Source organism: Seriola aureovittata, chromosome 3 (genome assembly GCF_021018895.1).
Source record: "Seriola aureovittata isolate HTS-2021-v1 ecotype China chromosome 3, ASM2101889v1, whole genome shotgun sequence".
NCBI classification, from domain to species: domain Eukaryota; kingdom Metazoa; phylum Chordata; class Actinopteri; order Carangiformes; family Carangidae; genus Seriola; species Seriola aureovittata.
In genome coordinates, this window is record NC_079366.1 from 3936528 (window position 1) to 3954433 (window position 17906).

Genomic DNA, 17906 nt, shown 5'->3' on the forward strand with positions numbered 1-17906 from the left:
CCCTGTGAACTACACTGTAAAAGGCACCATTACACAAGCTTCTGTTGGAGTATATAGCACATAAAGCTGTCTTGGCTGAGCTTTGCTTTTAAGCATCTAAGCCTAAATGTTAATGCGGGTAATTAATCATCGCTATTATTGTGTGATTCATTTCACAGCTGCTGTTACATCAGACTGAAATGCTTTTTTGTCATGAGTCAGTGGGGTTGAATACATCATCCAGACACTGCTATGTAAACATCATTAAGATATTGTTTGTCACTGCCCTCCAGGCTTGTTGGCGGCATTGTAAATGACACTGTCAACGGACTCACAGAGAGCAAAATCAAATAAAGAACTTAAACGAGAAGAGAAACATTTTACACTGGTAACCATAGTAAAAGACCAGCTGCTTGCTTTTATCTTTAGTTGATAATGGTTGCTTTTTTCAAGAAAACAAATACATTTTAAAGCGTAATAGTTCACCTGATGTGAAAATAGTGCAATATATGTTTTCTTTACAGATTGTTTAGTAGCCATTACTGTACTTTAGGATCTAAAGCACAGTATGGCTACATCTCCTCACGTTGGTTTCACTTTAAATGCAAGCTTGGAAGAAGTTGTTGTTTTGTTAAACCCTACACTAGCCTGCACGCTCACATATTCTCATGATTGCCGAAGGGTTAAAGATTTTATATGCGAGGCCATAGAGGCCACAGATCCACACTGTGTTTGTGTGTGTGTGTGTGTGTGTGCCTTTGTTTTTGCTAAAGTCTCAGAGGATGAGTGTTAAGCCGGGCTTTACTTAGCAACAAGTACAAGGAGTGGCTTTGTGGGCTACCTGTGCTGCACTGATAGTAGGGTGTTGTGACTGGATGCCACAGACTCATCCATGTTTCCATGGTGCTAAAAGCATTGCATAATACTGGGTATATATGGTGGAGAAATGGGTTAACAGTATCTGCAAGTCAATGTTTGTTTCAGCATACCTAGGAGACACAGGCAGGGTTTTGCTGCTTAAAACAATAGAGTGTGACAAGAAGTTTAGATCACCAATGAAATAGATATACTGTATGTAATTTATTATTCTTTTTACCCTTTAGACAAGGTTTTTGTCCCAACTCCACATGATATGATACATCTTAACTGTGTTTTTACTTTACAAGAACAGTTGTCCCGTGGAACCAGGAAATCATTTGCCTACCAAATACTGAGCAAATATTTGAATACTTTTCTCCCACCTATAAAATCCTGTTTGCACGGTAAACCACTTAGCTGATGGTCGAGGAGCAACAAAAGTGTGTGGATAGTACACACATGCACAGAAAACATGTGCACGCGCCTAGCTCACCTCTCACTCGCCGTCGTCAGCCAAATGAAATGGCGAGAGATTAGCTTAATGTTCCACAGAGATGTTCATTGGGGTATGACAGGTATTAGCAGCACACAAGCCTGTGTATTGTGATGAGGGACTGGAGCTGGCGTGTGTGTGTGTGTGTGTGTGTGTAGTGTGTGTTGTTATTAGTGGGATAAAGACCTCTACACTCGGGGGCAGAGGAATACAAGCTTTTCACCCTATTTGTTCATAATAAGAAATCCTTGACCTTTGGCAAAATGGCTCCTGTGAGGCTGTTAAAACTGCTTTTGCCCAGATAACACAAGCATAAAGCTGTGTGCACAAACAGGAGTTTGAAAGAGGCAGCTGTCAGATTGATGTTAACAGGAGCCAGTTTCAAGCCGTTTACATGAAGGGGGTCACATCTCAGGCTCCGAGGACATGAGCATACTCCAGGATTTGTGTTGCTGAGGTAATTGGAGACTTGAGACCAGCCGTCAGGCTCGAGGCTGCTGTGGTCTGTCTAATAACTAAAAAGTACAAAATGGGATTTAAAACTACGTACTGAATCTTAACCACTAGAACTGCTATGTGGAAAAATTGCTTTCCCACCCATGAGAAAAAACTTTTTTTGCTTAAATTTTAGTACGTACAAAGCTGAACTGATACTTTGCTGTCACATACTCTGTGTCACGTGCTCAGACATACTATAGACCTCAGGCAAAACACTGTATGGGGTGGTGCTGGCGTGTTGCTACATGGTACCAGTGTGGAGATAAAATATGAGCCAGAAAGTTGAGTTTGAAGGCCTCTCAGCTTCTATTGCTCTAAGGTACGACTTAACAACTGTGGAAAGTTTTCATACAGCAGAAATGTACTGCTGCACCTTCACATTTATTAGCTGAGCAGTAGAAGTGGCACAATGCTACAAACTACGTGCTACAAGATGACATGATCTCCCGCAATTAATGTCAGAGTAGAGAACAATTAAATCATTATTTTTATTACTTCAGACATGACAGTACACAGTTCCCATATTTTACACTTTTCCAGTGTTTTATTTGAAGTGTTGATCCGTAAGAAGATATATTTTTGGTTTTAAGTACCAAAAAAAAACCATCTCAGTGTAGTTTTATATCTCCTCCTGCTCCTCTTAGCCTCTCCTCTGATTGGCTGACTGTTTTCTGAGTGATCTAATTGAATTAAAGCAGATTTCAGGTAAACACGCGGAGAAACAAATTCCCAAATCCAGCAAGGTTGGATGGTGGGTGCAGGTGGGCTGGAGGGATGGTTGAGGGCAGTGATAGTATAGTTGTGACATCATAAAGTTCTGGAAGTCCTAATGGCTTTTTTTAAGGCTCGGTTTCTGAATAAGGCCGAGTACATTTCTCTGTGGACTGAGCGCTTTGATACTTTTACAGTATTAATATAGAACCTAGACCTGCTTTATAATCCAAAAAGACAAGGAAATCTCACTTTATACAACATGGGACCTTTAAAGTTGTTGAGGCGAACGTGTCAGTGTCATCTGGACAGGTAGTGGACAACTGGTTTATCACAGCTTTTTTATTTGCTGAAAAAACAAACAAAGTTGAGAGCGAACCAAAACAGTAAAGTTGAGGGCTGTAATTGTCAGCACATTACCTCAGTGAAGGGATGTTCACTTTTTTCATCAGTGAAATGCTAAAACTCTGGTAACCATTTGCACATAACATAGAAAGTAAACAAAACACTCACCAGCTGCAGTTTTTGCACATTCGGTTTTAGAGTGCTCATCACTGAACAAAAGAATTTTAAATGTTGTTTGCCATTGAAGTGAACAAACAGGATCGATATAAGCAATGTTTAATAAATCAAATGTGCTCACAGATATTAGAAGAGTGATCAATAATAGCAGGGTGGGTGGGTGTGTGTGTGGGTGTGATTTATACCATCATATCTTCACGACGTAACATTGGAAGGAAAAATAATAAGCAGATTAGATGCTTCAAATTGTTTGATTAAAAGATCTATCAGAATGATACAAATACATTTAGATGGTAGTTTTGCTCTGTAAACTCTTGTACCCCTTTGTTTGAATGGACTTTAAAAAAACACACACACAAGTGGAGCTGCAAAAAGCAAGAATCTCAGACTATAAATATCATTTTGTTGTGTCTGAGTAAACAAAAGGCATCTGTTGTGTCCGAGCTGATAGCCGCAGAGTGAAAGAGTGCGCTGATCGAGACCTTTAGATACGAGGGGTTGCTAAGGAACATGAATTCACACATTGCCCGTTTTCCCTCTACAGCAGCTGCGTCTCTTTGGAGCCCCGGTAATGCATTCAGCTCAATCTGCCCGGGACCATGTGCGCCACATTCAACAACCGCTCTCCTGTGGCTCTGCCTAAGACAAAAGGCCTCAACGATGCTCTTAGGTTGTGGCCAGATTGAACGGTAGACACGCGTACTGGGTGAAAAACTGGAAGGGCCATTACTAGATAAACACAGACGAGAGGGAAAAGAGGGAGACAAAGAAAGAGAGGGAGGACAAAAGCATGTTGTTTTCTAGGACTAGCTGCATACTCTTATCAGGACTCCACAGGACATCTGCTGCTGTCACAGTGTTAGCTTTCATCTGTTTGTTCCATGAATCAGGAGGCTCTGTTAAAATCATACACTTCTCTGTGATTATAACAGCAGCTATAGAGTTCAAAGCACCATAAACTGAATATTAACCATAATTTCACTTTGACATTTTCAATTATAGCCTTTTATTTTCGTGAGCAGGCAACTGCCACAGGGTGGAATGAAACTTCAGCACGCTCATAAACACTGTAACACTGTGAGAAGCAGAAGTATATCTCATATTTCATCCCTTTGATTGATGGTCTGCTTTTTCTTATTCCCACAGATCAGATAGGTGGCAAAACATTTGGTGTTGAAAGGCTTCCACTTTGCAGCATAACTGACTGGAGTTTGATTGGAAGGAAAAATAAAATCAACTAACTGATACATCAAGGGGAAACAACAAGGTTTTGCTTATGTTTATACTGATGTATCACTCTGTCAGATTTGAGGAGATGGGATTTCTGTTTAGCCAGAAAATAATACAGGGTGAAAATCAGTCAAACGAGACGGACACACCAATTCCTCCAGTGACAGTAGCCTGAGTACTCCATAATGCATCACAGCTGCAGGACGTCTAGTACTTTGACTCAGGAATGGGACTTTGTCTCTCAGCCTGCAATCACTATTGCTGTTGCTAGCATTATTGCTTTCTGGGCCGACAAGTAAAAACCCTGATGGATATAAAATGTCCAGGTGAGCAGTCTGAGGAGAATTTGGATCACTAACTGATGTAAAAAATAATGCCTGACAAGTTGAGAGAAAGTGGGCACAACAAAATGATAAATTAAACCACTTCACCACAAAATGCTGGAATGTGCAAACACAAATACTGCAACTTCTGGGAATCATTTACCATCCTAGAATGATAATGTGTTGGAGGAGTATCAGATTGTCTCTGTCAAAGCCAAAAAATTCAACACAGTTCAACTTTAGAATACTAATTTAGCCATTTTAATCTGGCAGTTAGCAGCTCTGTGAAATTGCCCCAGCACATATTGTTTCTAGTAGCTGCTCGAGTGCTGTGGTCGTACCCCCTTCAGCCACTCTCAGTCAGACTCCATTCAAACACTCTTACTGCCCATGCATGTAATTATCAAGTCACTCAAGTCCTCCTCTGCATGTCTTCCTGCTCTTGGCAAGCAGCCATAGAGCTGCTGGGTTTTTGGGATGAAGCACATGACAGAGTGTAATATTTGGGTTGGCTGGTATTTATTGGGCTCCTAAATAACAAAAATAATGTCTTAATTGCAATTTTTACTTAGCCAAATGATGATTAATGTTAGTAATAAGTATGTGGTATGTACTATGTTGAAACATAATTATGGGGCGGCTTTGGCTCAAAGGTTGAGTAGGTCGCTAATTGAAAGGTCAGCGGTTTAATATTTCGCCTAAGGAGGCGAGATATTAAACCCGGTGGATCATCGATATGTGAATTAGTGTGTATGGTAGAAAACGTGCTATATTTGTACGAAAAAGCACAGTGTGGATGGGTGAATGTGGCTTCTGTTCTGAAACGCAAATAAGACGCTATATAAGTGCAGTCCATTGCCATTCAATATAGCCAGTCAGCACATGGCTTCTGCTGAGGACTTGTGGCGACAGATGCCCATCCAAATGGCTCACGGTACACATGGACTCATGGCCTGGCTCTCTAAAGGGCTGTTTGTCTGGGAACACAAACATTGCAGTTGTTTAGTAACTGAAGAGCACAATTTCAGTCTCGTGTTGCAATGCAGTCTTGACCTGAATGGAGATTTGATTTACACCCTGCAGGGCCCAGTGTGATTATCGCTGATTAGCTTATTACTCCATTGCTCACAAATAATCAACAAAGACCAAAACACAAGAACTCAGAAATCTTAGATTGTGCAGTAATGTCTGATATTATTTTCTGCGATGCAAAGCTTTCCATCAAATTTGAAACATCAGATACTAATCACAGTGACTAACCCCAACCTCCTGCTCCTCATTAGGACTTTTTTTTTTTGTTTTTACTGAGAAACTCATCTTTCTTTCTGCTTGTTTCTTCTTTTGTCCTCAGACTCCCTTGGTGGCCCGTTCCCCTCCACGTCGCACAGATGCCATCACAAACCCAAGAGGTGCCTGCCTATCCAGTGTGGCAGTGTCAGTGGGCCCCTTCATATCAGCCCACTCCTCTTCCATCCAAATGCCAAGGGTTCCCAAATTGTCATGGACCTGGCCCAGAAGACAGTCAAGAGGCAGGCCAGTTTCTGCAACGCAATCACCTTCAGCAACAGGCCCATAGCGCTGTATGAGCAAGTCCGCCTCAAGGTATTTTATTATGTCAGAGTGAAACACTTGAGCTCTGAAAGGTCTGAGAGCTTTTAAACTGTCAAAACTATCGGACTGTTTTTATCTTAGGTTGACACTTTGTAGAGTCAAATAGGAGGTAGAAGTTGAGAGTTGGGGGTGATTTAGAGCCTCTTTGTCAAATAACAGTCAGCACTATTTTACTCATTTCTAGGAAATAATAAATGATACTTTTTTTTTCCCAAAATAATACCAGTAAACCCACCTTGGCTCTCCTCTCCCCAGATTACTAAAAAGCAGTGCTGCTGGAGCGGGGCTCTGCGTCTGGGCTTCACCTCCAAAGACCCGTCCAGGATAAACCCAGACAACCTGCCCAAGTACGCCTGCCCTGACCTTGTGTCCCAGAGTGGCTTCTGGGCCAAGGCCCTGCCTGAGGAATTTGCCAATGAAGGCAACGTTATCGCCTTTTGGGTTGACAAGAAGGGCAGAGTCTTCTACCGCATAAATGAGTCCAGCCCCATGCTGTTCTTCAGCGGAGTCCGCACAGCTGAGCCCCTCTGGGCCCTGATTGATGTTTATGGTCTGACGCGCGGAGTGCAGCTGCTAGGTAAGATGGCTGAAGAAGAATAAGGTGCAGAGCTAAATTACAAACCAGGGACTGGACCCACACACCCTCTGGGGCCCCAAAGGCCCCATGTTTACTGCTTGGCAATTAGCTAATTTGATTAACTGATTAATATAAAGTGGAATGGAAAAGAGTTTAAAGGAATAGTATATGATAGGGTATATATTAGAATATAAACTGGTTTCTTGGCCGGGTATTGTTACTTCCTGTCTCATTGCCTGGCAACCTTATGGTGACTCACTGCTCCCAGCCATGAAGTAATCTATCATATAACAGTCCATATACAGTATATAAAACCATACATATAAAAGGTTTTACCCTTTGGATTTCATTTGGATCAAATAAAGAAGATATAATATAATATGTTAATTAATTAACTGGGTAATTAGTGGGTGCTGCTCGTAGGTTAATTTAGCCCTGATAAGGTGTTTTTGTGAAGGACGGGATGCAAGTGTCCTGTATGACCTTATGTTTTACAGAGAACCACAAACTATGAAAAATCTTGTCTTAAATGAAACCATGTCAGATTTATATATTTTGGCACAATCTTTTATCAGAGCGTCCACGATTGTGGTCATTTTTCCTTCTTGTCACTTATGTGGTCGCAATTTATTTTTTTTCACAGCTTAAAGTGTTAAGGTTATTTTTTAGACGACCTCACATTTTAGTGCTTTCACTTTCCACAACGACAAAGCAGGTTTTCTTGTGTCTGTATGTTTACTGTAAACAGGTCTTCTACCTTCCTGTTCCTGTGTACAGTAAAGCCTCCCATGAAGTAAGAGAATAACAATGAACAAAGGCTATCTATATCTGACCAAGATTTGGCCCCGCTGTTTACACAAAAGCAGCGGGGGGGGGGCACTGTTACTAATCCACTGTTGTGCATTATCAATATGTGCTCGGTAGCTTAGCATACATACCACAAAGATATAGCTCAGGATAGTATGGCCAAGGCTTTCGTGTGAGAGAATGTATACACATACTTCTTTTCCCTGGAGATTCAATGCTGTCATCCCCTGTGCTGTTATAAAAATAGACCAGGGGTCACATGTCCCACAGATAGCACATTCAATTGTAATTGTGCACTGTGTTGATTGACACAGTATCTCCAGGCTGGTGTGGATGAAGATTTACTATCTTGAGTTTGAGGGAATCCATATTCCCTCATTGTTTTCTCCTTTCCCATGTTTGCCTTTCCCTTGATGGCAAGTGGTATGGCATTAATGGTTCATAACTCAAAGTCCTTTTTTATCATATTCAACATACTAAATTACTGTTTACAGAGGGGAAATAACAGTGGTCTTATCAGAAAAAGGGACATCCAGAAAATGGTTCAATTATCAAATAGCAGGGAACCGAGGTTTTGTCTGATTCTGAAAAATATGACCCCTCTGAAACATTGCTTATAGCATCCATTTCAATCAAAAACCAAGATTCTCCTTTGCCCTACTTAAATTATTCCGACTGTCTTTTTTACAGTCAGACCATATGCAGGGCTGCCTACAGAGCAGGGGCTTCTGTACTTCAGGGGGTGCTGACTGACTGACATTTGCCCTCACAAACAGGGGCCTGTTCAGAGGGGTGGAACGCCACCGAAGGTCGAGATAGAAATACATCATCTAAACCAAACATGGTCCTTTGTGACGCTCAATGGCCAATTGTGTCGGCTCTGTGCATCACATTTCTGCACGCAGTGCTCCATGAACCTTTCTCTCCTCTCAGATAAGCCCTTGGGCTTTCACATCTGAGGCCTTTCCCTCGCTTTCACTCCTTATTTTATCTGGCATTTGAGGAGCTGCTGTTTTTTTCAGGCTTGGATTCTCAATTAAACCCTTGGTATCTTGGGAAACAACAGATAAAGCAATATAAGTGGTAAAAAAGAACTGCATTTTCTTTATTTCTTTTCATTTTGTCTAAAGCTTTCAATATGTAGCCATCTGAGAACAAATTTTGTGTTAGCTGTCGCTGAAAAAAGGTTTTGATACAATTGTAGACATTTTATCATAATCCCTTTTTACTTTAATTTAGATCCTGTATCACATCCTCACTCAATATCTCCATTTCTCCCCAGTCGACACCTCTGTTCTCTGCTGCTTTGAAATCCAAATTTCCCCTCCAGGATCAATAACATTTACAGTATATTCTCTCCATTTCAGCGATTTTCAGCAGCAAGTGAGATTATTCATTGTGCCTCTTTGGAAATACTATAATCCTCGCTACATAAAGATTGAATTAAAATTCTATGGTGGATTAAGTTTTTCGCTCAAAGACATTTTGTACAGCTTGTGTATGCAGCCCTTTCGTAATGTAAATTAGCAGGGGGCCTCCGGTAGTGTCTCCATTCAGCAGGGATAGTGCTACATACAAACACTCACTCACACACACACAACCATGCCTGTGCTTTCAAAAGCAGTTCCCACCGCCAAATCAAATCAGCCCTTTTACCTGTTTTCATATCACGCTTCTCCTTCTGGCTGTTGCATTATGTTGCTCACTTTGTCGACCATTTTATTTAATGGCTCCCTGCACGCACTGTCAGTGTATACTTTCAGTAGTTTTTTTTTTTTTTTTTCATGAACACTTAGGTGGTTGCTTTGCTTTATCATGACTAATGGTTAGATGTGGAATTCAGGTCCCGTCACAAGAGCTTGCAGGTTGTTATTCTGCCGCTCAGTGTTTTCACCTCCTGCTCTGACAATCTTCAGAAAATTAATTTTATGCTCTTTTGTCCTTTAACAAAGACACAATTAATATGGAGCTTGCTACAATTCATACAAAAAATGTAGATTCTGAAAGAGCGATTAAAGAATTACTTGACTGGAATGACTAAAAACAGAAGCCATGACTTGACTGTAAGTATATGGTGCACTTTTAAAGGTCTCATATATATATATATAAAGGTAGATGTCCATATCTTTTTTGATTATAAAGCAGGTCTAGGTTCTATATTAATACTGTGAAAGTATCAAAGCGCTCAGTCCACAGAGAAATACTCACAGCCTGTATTGAGAAACTGAGCCTTTAAACCAGCTGTCAGGACTTCTGTAACTTTGTGATGTCACAACAAAGCAGTCCACGTTCTCAGCCATGCCCCAAGGACCACCCACCTGGACCCACCATCCAACCTTGCAGGATTTGGATAAAATTTGTTATATTTTTATTTGATCACTCAGAAAACAGAGCCTCTCTTCTGATTGGCTGACTTTTCATAGGAGAGGAGAGGCAGTGACTGCTTTGTTGTGACATCACAAAGTTTCAGACGTCCTGACGGCTGGTTTTAAGGCTCAGTTTCTCAATACAGGCTGGGTGCATTTCCCTGTGGACTGAGCGCTTTGATACTTTCACAGTATTAACATACAACCTAGACCTGCTTTATAATTTGAAAAGACATGGACATCTTCCTTTATACAATATGGGACCTATGAAAGTGTACCATATACTTACAGTCAAATCATGGCTTCTGTTTTCACTAGAGTTTCAGGGAGAAACCTGAGAGAGGAAATGTAAAACTATACATTGAGATGATTTTTGGTTCTTAAAACCACAAATGTATCTTCTTATGGATCAAGACTTCAAATAAAACACAGGAGAAGTGTAAAATATGGGACTTTTAAACACCCAAAACCTGCATTAATTGATTATTGGTCTGTTACAGGCAATGGAAACATGTTGTAAAAACAGCACTGAAATATTATAATTTAAACTGACATGACTATTAGCAAAAGAGTTGCCTTTGTTGAGTCCACCCGAAGTTCATATCAACTCTCTCTTTAGCAATTTTTTGGTACCCATCAACTTCCTAAAAAAATATCTGACTCTTTAGCTGCTAAGTGCTTCACTATGTTCACTATAGTTGTTCATTTTGACTAGCTGCCATTTAATGCTGGACAGGTAACGCACAGTGGGTTTATCGGCACGTGTTCCAGTAATAACAGCTGCCTGCTACAGCTGGAAATTAGGTTGATGAGAGATGAGGTTCTGAGTAGGAAAACCAAAACAATGAACTGAAAGACACTAAAACTCTCCTTATAGGGTGTGGGTTAGAGGAAGATAATTGTCTGTGGGTTTGTTACTATGAGCTTAATTAATAATAATTAAGATTAAAACAGCAGTTTTTAATCAGTGAAATATAATCACAGTTGATCAAAAAAGACCCTTTCATACACATTGTAGCAACTTTGCACATGTTCAGAGCGACTTCTTGCACGTGCCTTTGTGTCTTGAGATATATCATCTGTTCACTATCCTGAGGCTGTTCTGAGGTCAGCGCAGGAGTAGAAAGCAAAGGATGACTCCGGGCGACATTTTGAACGCCTTTGATGTAGAAAGATTGAAATAGAAGCCGTATCGTGATAATCCGCCCCACAGGAATTACCACCAGGATACATCATACATGACAGGAACAAGGGAAGGGAGGGGGGAGGGCTGATTTAGCAGTTTAACACCTCTGCAAGCACGATGACAGGAATTTCTGTTTTCCTGGCCCAACCTGTTAATGAACCTGAGACAGGAGAAATGATGACTCTAAATCTTATACCACGAACAAAAACATGCACTCATACTCATTCTGAATCGTCTAGCATGCATACAGATGATGGAGGTGATATGCTCACCTACACAAAGGTACATATGTCAGATAGATTGTGCGATAAGAGCGGTTTCTTCCTGCTTTGCTGTGATAAAGTTTGTCCTCTTAGCAACATATATATATATTATTGTAGGCTTGTGCTACGGGGAAAACGTGCGGGATATCTGTCACATCTCTGCTTAGGTGCCTGAGGTAGCAGCTGATTATCTGCGTCTGGCCTTGAACTGGACAAATACAATATTACAGTGGGGGGGGGTGGCAGGATAATCTTTGGGGCGGATTGAAGCTGTCCCCACAGGCTTGAAATCTAAAAAGCCACAAAGGTTGTTTATTATGTATCCATGTCCCGGGTCCTAAGGTCAGCTGTCACTCTCATATGTACTCACACACACACACACACACACACACACATACAGCAGGACTTTACTTGACATCAGGAAGGAGGCTGAGTAACTGAGTAATTCCAGCTGTTGTGAGGTCTGCAGGACTCAGATTGTATGAGTCAGTCACAGTGGAGCTTTAATCAAAAGGGGCCCTCTGTGGGACTTCCCTGAAGGAAAAGAGAATAAAGTCTGATTGCACAGCCTTGAGGCCGCTAACACCTCTCAACCAGGCTGACTCAGAGAGAACGAGTTGGCCAATCTATCTGCCAACCCGAAGACGCAAATCAGCTACACGGTGTCCTGAAAGAGAGGCTAATCTGTGTAGTCCATCAGGAAAACTGCATTTACGTCCTGTGGTGGAAACACTGAAAGAGCCTCTGACATCTGCAGTGTTATGAGAGATTGTCCGCAGGTGATGGATTGAATTACACGGTAGAGAATGAGGTCCCATTGTCCCATCAGAATGCAGTAACATTTGCTGTCACTCTAGATGAGTGGCAGAGCAGCCGTAGGAATGAATGAAAATTTTGAAAATGGCCATTTTTGTCAAGTCACCCGGAAAATAGGATGCTAAAAAAGCTCCTCTTTCTGCTATGCTATTCTTCTGTATATATGGCACCACAATCATCTCCTCTCTTTTATGTAAGCATGCATTGTTTATTTTGCAGGACGAATCACCAGTGATTGCAGAAATGTGCTTTTGGGTAAACATGACAGATGTGGGCTAGGTGAAAGGAAAACTAATCCAGGAAACCAAAGTGCTCCAGTGAGACTGAAACAATGTGTGAAGGTTTGATGGATGAAGGTACGGCAGGCCTGGCTGTCTGTATTTTTTATTTTTTTTATTTTTTGTCTTTCACAAGCCGTGTCAGAAGAGCCAACTTATTCCTGACAGCGGATCATCTCGGGAGGCAGGGTCGCCCTGTTTTGAACCTTTCATAACATGTCAGTGTTGACGAGGCTAAAACAAAGGATGCCATCTCTAATGGAAATAGCATCCCCGGTGTGTTCTCATGACGCTTTCCAGCTGGTTTGTTCGAATGCAGGTGGGAGAGTGGCTTCTACCCCTACATGTGCCCAGAGGTTTCCCTTCACTGACTTTACAGGTATGGGAAAATGGTGATAAAGCACGATTCTTCTAGGTGTCAAAATAAAACGCAGGCCTTGTCTGGGAGCATTTAGCGCCACATATGTCGAAGCCTGATGGCAACAAATCTAAGTCTCTTTCACTGTAACAACACTAATACAAAGGACAGGAAAAGGTGGGGAATTTCAAAATAACTAGTAGGATTATAATATTCAAAATTTAATGAATGGAAAGGGGTGAATGTCTGAGGAGTGGGTTGAGAAAGAGTGGTGCATGTGAGAGATAATAAAGAGAAGTGGGTTAGCTCAGCCTTCATCAGTGGTGTAATTTAGTTTGCTTTTCCCTTCCCATGTCAGTTGGAAGTGTTGTCTTTTGCCCGTGGCAAGTGGGAGACTAATTAACATGAAAAATGTATTGTAACAAGTTGAACTTACCAAGGGATCACATAAAACGCAGACTTAATTGTATAAGTCCAAAAGTGATCAGATAAACAAACACTTATTAAATGTTTTTAAACGTTTTTTTTTTTTTTTTTTACTCGGGTGTGACACAAAGAAGAATTTAAAAGCTAAGTAACTCTTTTTTTACTTTTGAAATACTTTTGGTGACCGTACTTTCTCACTGTCTGTACTATGCTCTGACTCCAGGGTTAACATGAAGTCATCTGCACTGACCAAAGTATATCACATTTATTGCGTTATTCAGCAAAGAGAGAAATAGAGACAGACAAGGGGTTCCCATGCTTCTGGGAGAAATGATAATTTGATTATTGCGAGCACTTGTCTGGCACTGGTGTTTGACTTGGCGGGACTCGGCCTCCCAGTTAATAGCAGCAATTACGAATCCCGATGCTTCACACAGACCCTCCAACAAAAATACAAAAAGCAGAAAAAACGGTGTAAATCTGACCTTTTTGTGCAAGCTCGGGAACTGAAGTGGGTTTGCTTTTGTAAAAACCTCTAGACATCAAGTGCAGCAAACTTAACAGTGATGTGTTTCTTGGAACGAGTTTGGTTGATGGCTGTTAGTCAGAGAGCTCAAAAGGCGAAGAAGGACAAACCGAATTTGTATGATTTGGCATTTAGAATCAGTTTCATATTACTGTGCCTTTGCCGGATACTCCAGTACACTCATTTCCTCTTCAAAGAGACGGATTAGTTGATATTAGTAAAATAATTCTGTTTTGAACTTTATCAGCAGAGAGTAATTGAACTGATAAATTTGAATGGGGGTAAACTTGAGGTAACTTGTCAAGATCTATGTGGAGTCTCCTGTTTTTGCTCTCATCGCTCAAAAGAAGCGACTTTAGGCGTTCAAAGCTCGACGATCAGTTAAGATCCTGGGAAACACTCGGCCGTGGAGTGCCGCTCGCCTTCTGAAGCAGCGCCAGGAGAATCAACACCACATTTACTGTCCCGTGCTTATACGCATTTAGACCGAGACAGCATGATAACAGGAGTCACAGGGTTTACGAATGTTCCTTTCTGGCTCAGTTCAAGCAAGTGGATTTCCAAAATTAGGCAGCCATGTTTGTCATGTGCTGTGGTTATGCTCATATATAACAGATAATTCCTTTGGTCATATTTCTGGAGTTTTGCCCGTCGTTTCCTATTGGTGATATTAACACTGTACTCATCAAGTGCTGAGATCTGGGAATGATCAACGGTGAGTGAGACAGATCAAAAGGAGCCAGCTGTAAACAAAGCGGAGGTTAGCCAAACGCATTTGGAAAAGAAGACAAGTCAGATGGTAAAAGTGAAACTGTCTGTTGTAAACAGCCCAGGCCAAGTCCCTGACTCAACTCTGACTTCCTGATAATGACTTTTTTGGTCTCATTCACTTTTGGTTTTACCTCCAAATAAGGATGATTAGATTAGAGCAGCAACAATTAGGCGACTGACAGACAATAACTATTTAGATAATGGATTATTCATTTCATTCATTTTTCAAGCTGAACTGCCAAACATCGTCTGGTTCCAGCTTCTGAAATGTGACAGTTTGCTGTTTTTCTTTGTCGCTTGTGTTAGTAAACTGAATACTTTTTAGACTCATAGACATTTTGTTAACATTTAATTATCGATTCATTGAGAGAATAATCGGCAGATTAATCAATAATGAACATAATCTTCGGTGTCAGCCCACATTTAGATAATGTGTCTAAACTCTTGGCTTGTTTACAAGCTGTCTGATTGGATTTCATTGAGCCTTTGTTACCAAATCTCAGCAATTACTTTGGTGAAAGCAATGTTATTGAAACTGATAGAAATGATTGCCAGATACATGAAAATTGACACTGACATGTTATTACCTCGTAAAATGGTTTACATGTAAGCCACCATTTGCCTATTTACACATCCAACACACATGTAGCAGTATTAGCATTTACATGGGTCTTTTGCCATCCAGCAATTGTCCAATATTTACTCTTATTTTAGCTCCGGTTTGGTCTCCACCAACTCCACAGGGGAAATATGTGGCTCTTTATCTGCTGAGTACTCCCCTGTGTTTATGAACTAGTGACTGACTGTCTGCTGGCTGGTGCTGAGCAGGTAATGTTCTGGTGAAAACTGACAAACCTCCTGCTTCCTGCTGTACGCATATTACACAAAGTGATTGGACCCATTGTTAATATGAAAATCTGAAGTAGTACAGCTTTAAGCCTTGTACCAGTTTTCTATAAATATGAATGATTGCACAGGGATTGATGTGCATGTGGTGCGGGTGTCAGTCTTCTCCCAGTAATAAATTAGCCTATTATCACCCTTCCTCCATGCTTGAGCACAAGAATAAAACAGGCGGCTTTAATATAAGAACCTTATCATAGAGGTTATTAACGCTGAGGTGCTGGCATGCTGATTGGCAGAGAAGGGGCGGCACATGTTGAATTATGCCGATGACCTAAGGGACAGGGCTTTTGTGACTTACTGGGTGTTTTGCCTGGCTCTTTGTTATGGCCATGTGTCGCCCTGGGAGCCTGCTGCTCTTTCCAAAAGCCCCGGGTTCAAAGCTGCCCAGCCCGATCAGGGACTAGGGATTGGGCATGTGCCAGGGAATAAAGAACATCCCAAACATCTAGCACAAAGACCCTCTGACTCCATCTCTCTCTTCTACAATCCCTCTCTCACTCGCTCTCGTTTTATATCTCAGTCTCTCAATCACTTGGCCAGTCAGTCTTCGTGTCTTAATCCCCCACGTCAGTCATTGAGATACACGCTGCCTCTTCCTCCCTCAACGAACCTGCGTTGTCTCCCTGCCTCTGTGCTTTATCTCTTCATGGCAAAATCTCCCTGGATATCCATCTATACCTTCTTCCTTCATAGCTGATCCGTACCGACCAGTTCCCTTTACATCTAATGTGCATCTACTCCTTATGTCCTCTTGTCTCCTCTCCTCTTTTCTGCTCTCCTCTCCTCTCTTCTCCTCTCCTTTTCAAATCACAATAAGAGCTCTCTTTACATTTTCCCCTCCTAGCTCCAGCTCTCTCTTCACCTTTGCTGACATCAGATGAAACACTCCACAGAGTATGGATAAAGATAAGCCCTGTGAGATAGAATGTGTGCGTGAGAGAGAGTAAATCCACCCCCCCCCCCACCCCTTCTCCAACACTGGCTCAAACCCCTGGCACGTTCCATCTGCTCAGGCTAGCAAAGCCACTAAGCCAGCCTCTCCCTCTATCCACCCCACCCCCCCCCATGCGCCGCATTAGCTAACCTGCTTTGTGGCTGTTCCCTAATCAAAAACATTTACAGCGTGAGCCAAAGCCTACGTGGGCCAAAATAGACACGGTGCCATTCTCCCTCCCATTACCTGCCATTCTTGTCCACCTATTTACGCTGGATTAGCCCAACAGGTGCTTAATTATTCTAATCGAAAAATGCTTAAAGGAGGAACTGAGAAAACAACGCTGGCCAAATGGGTTTGAGTCTTTTTAAAAAGTCCAATGAAAGACCTGACCCATAACTTTCACACTCCCTCTCCCCCGCATGAATTAATTAATGGCTCAGCCCAACAGGTGCTACATTTGGTTTGAAATTCAATCAAAATGAGGAATCAGGTGATGAATGCCCCTCCTCAGCCCCTCCAGGCTCACAGTGTCAGCAGCTGCATCTTCCATGGCCCCATTACAAGAGAAGCAAACACACACAGAAACACACACACACACACACACACACTGTTTGACGCTGCTGTCAAAGTGCAAAATTCTGGCCCTGGCCAATGGGAGAGAGCATCTGCGAGTGGCGGATTTTGAAAGGGACCAATAGGACAAAGGGACTGTATCAACTAAAAACGCAGGTGCACCACGATTAGCGGGCAGCAGCTGGTGAGGTCACAAACGGGCACACGCAGACACACACATACACACTGAGTGCACAAACACACACAAGGCAAGCTTTTTTTTTTCAAATGCACAGTAAATGTTCTGCGCTCCTTTCATTCCTCTTTCTGTCCTCCAAGCGAACAACAAGCATTAGGAGCACACACAGTACAGCTACGGCTCCGTCTCACCAGCCTTTGATGAATAAAGAAGCGAAAAGAAGAATACATGGCGCACAAGCCAATATAGGTTTGAAATGACTCCTCTTTGAAAAGTGAGAGAGGCAGAGGAAGAGGGAGAGGATATAAAAAGGAACATAAACCCTGAGAGAAGCTTTTTTGAAAATAGCTGATAAAAGACTATATTTTTTAGAGGAATCAATTTACCGTGTGTATGAGTTTGTGTTCACACATTTTGCGTTTGAGTTACAGTCAGAGTGACAGAGAGAGAGAGAGAGAGAGAGGAAGATGATTCGCGGCTTTTTGGAAGCCTCCGCCGACTCCTTTCAACATAAATCCAGCATTGTCACAGGCAGCCATCCTTTCCTTCCCGGCTTTACCTCTCCTCTCTGTTCTCACTCCATCCGCTGTTATCCCCCCCAGACATGTCATCATCCTCCAGTCCTCCCTTCATGTCCCGGAGGTCTTGCAACAAAGTCGGCCCCAACGTAATCCAATTTTGGATGGAGTGATGGGCAGCAGAGAAATGGCCGG

At 41.9% G+C, this 17906-nt stretch overlaps 1 protein-coding gene across 2 annotated transcripts in view; it reads left to right on the top strand.

Annotated features, from left to right (window-relative positions):
• neurl1aa (neuralized E3 ubiquitin protein ligase 1Aa) overlaps positions 1-17906 on the top strand; it is a 70289-nt gene that overhangs the window by 30996 nt on the left and 21387 nt on the right. For both annotated transcript variants that reach the window (XM_056372421.1, XM_056372422.1), the window contains exons 2-3: positions 5966-6216; positions 6481-6802. In XM_056372421.1, the coding sequence (XP_056228396.1) occupies positions 5966-6216; positions 6481-6802 (573 nt within the window). The remainder of the gene's footprint in view (positions 1-5965; positions 6217-6480; positions 6803-17906) is intronic.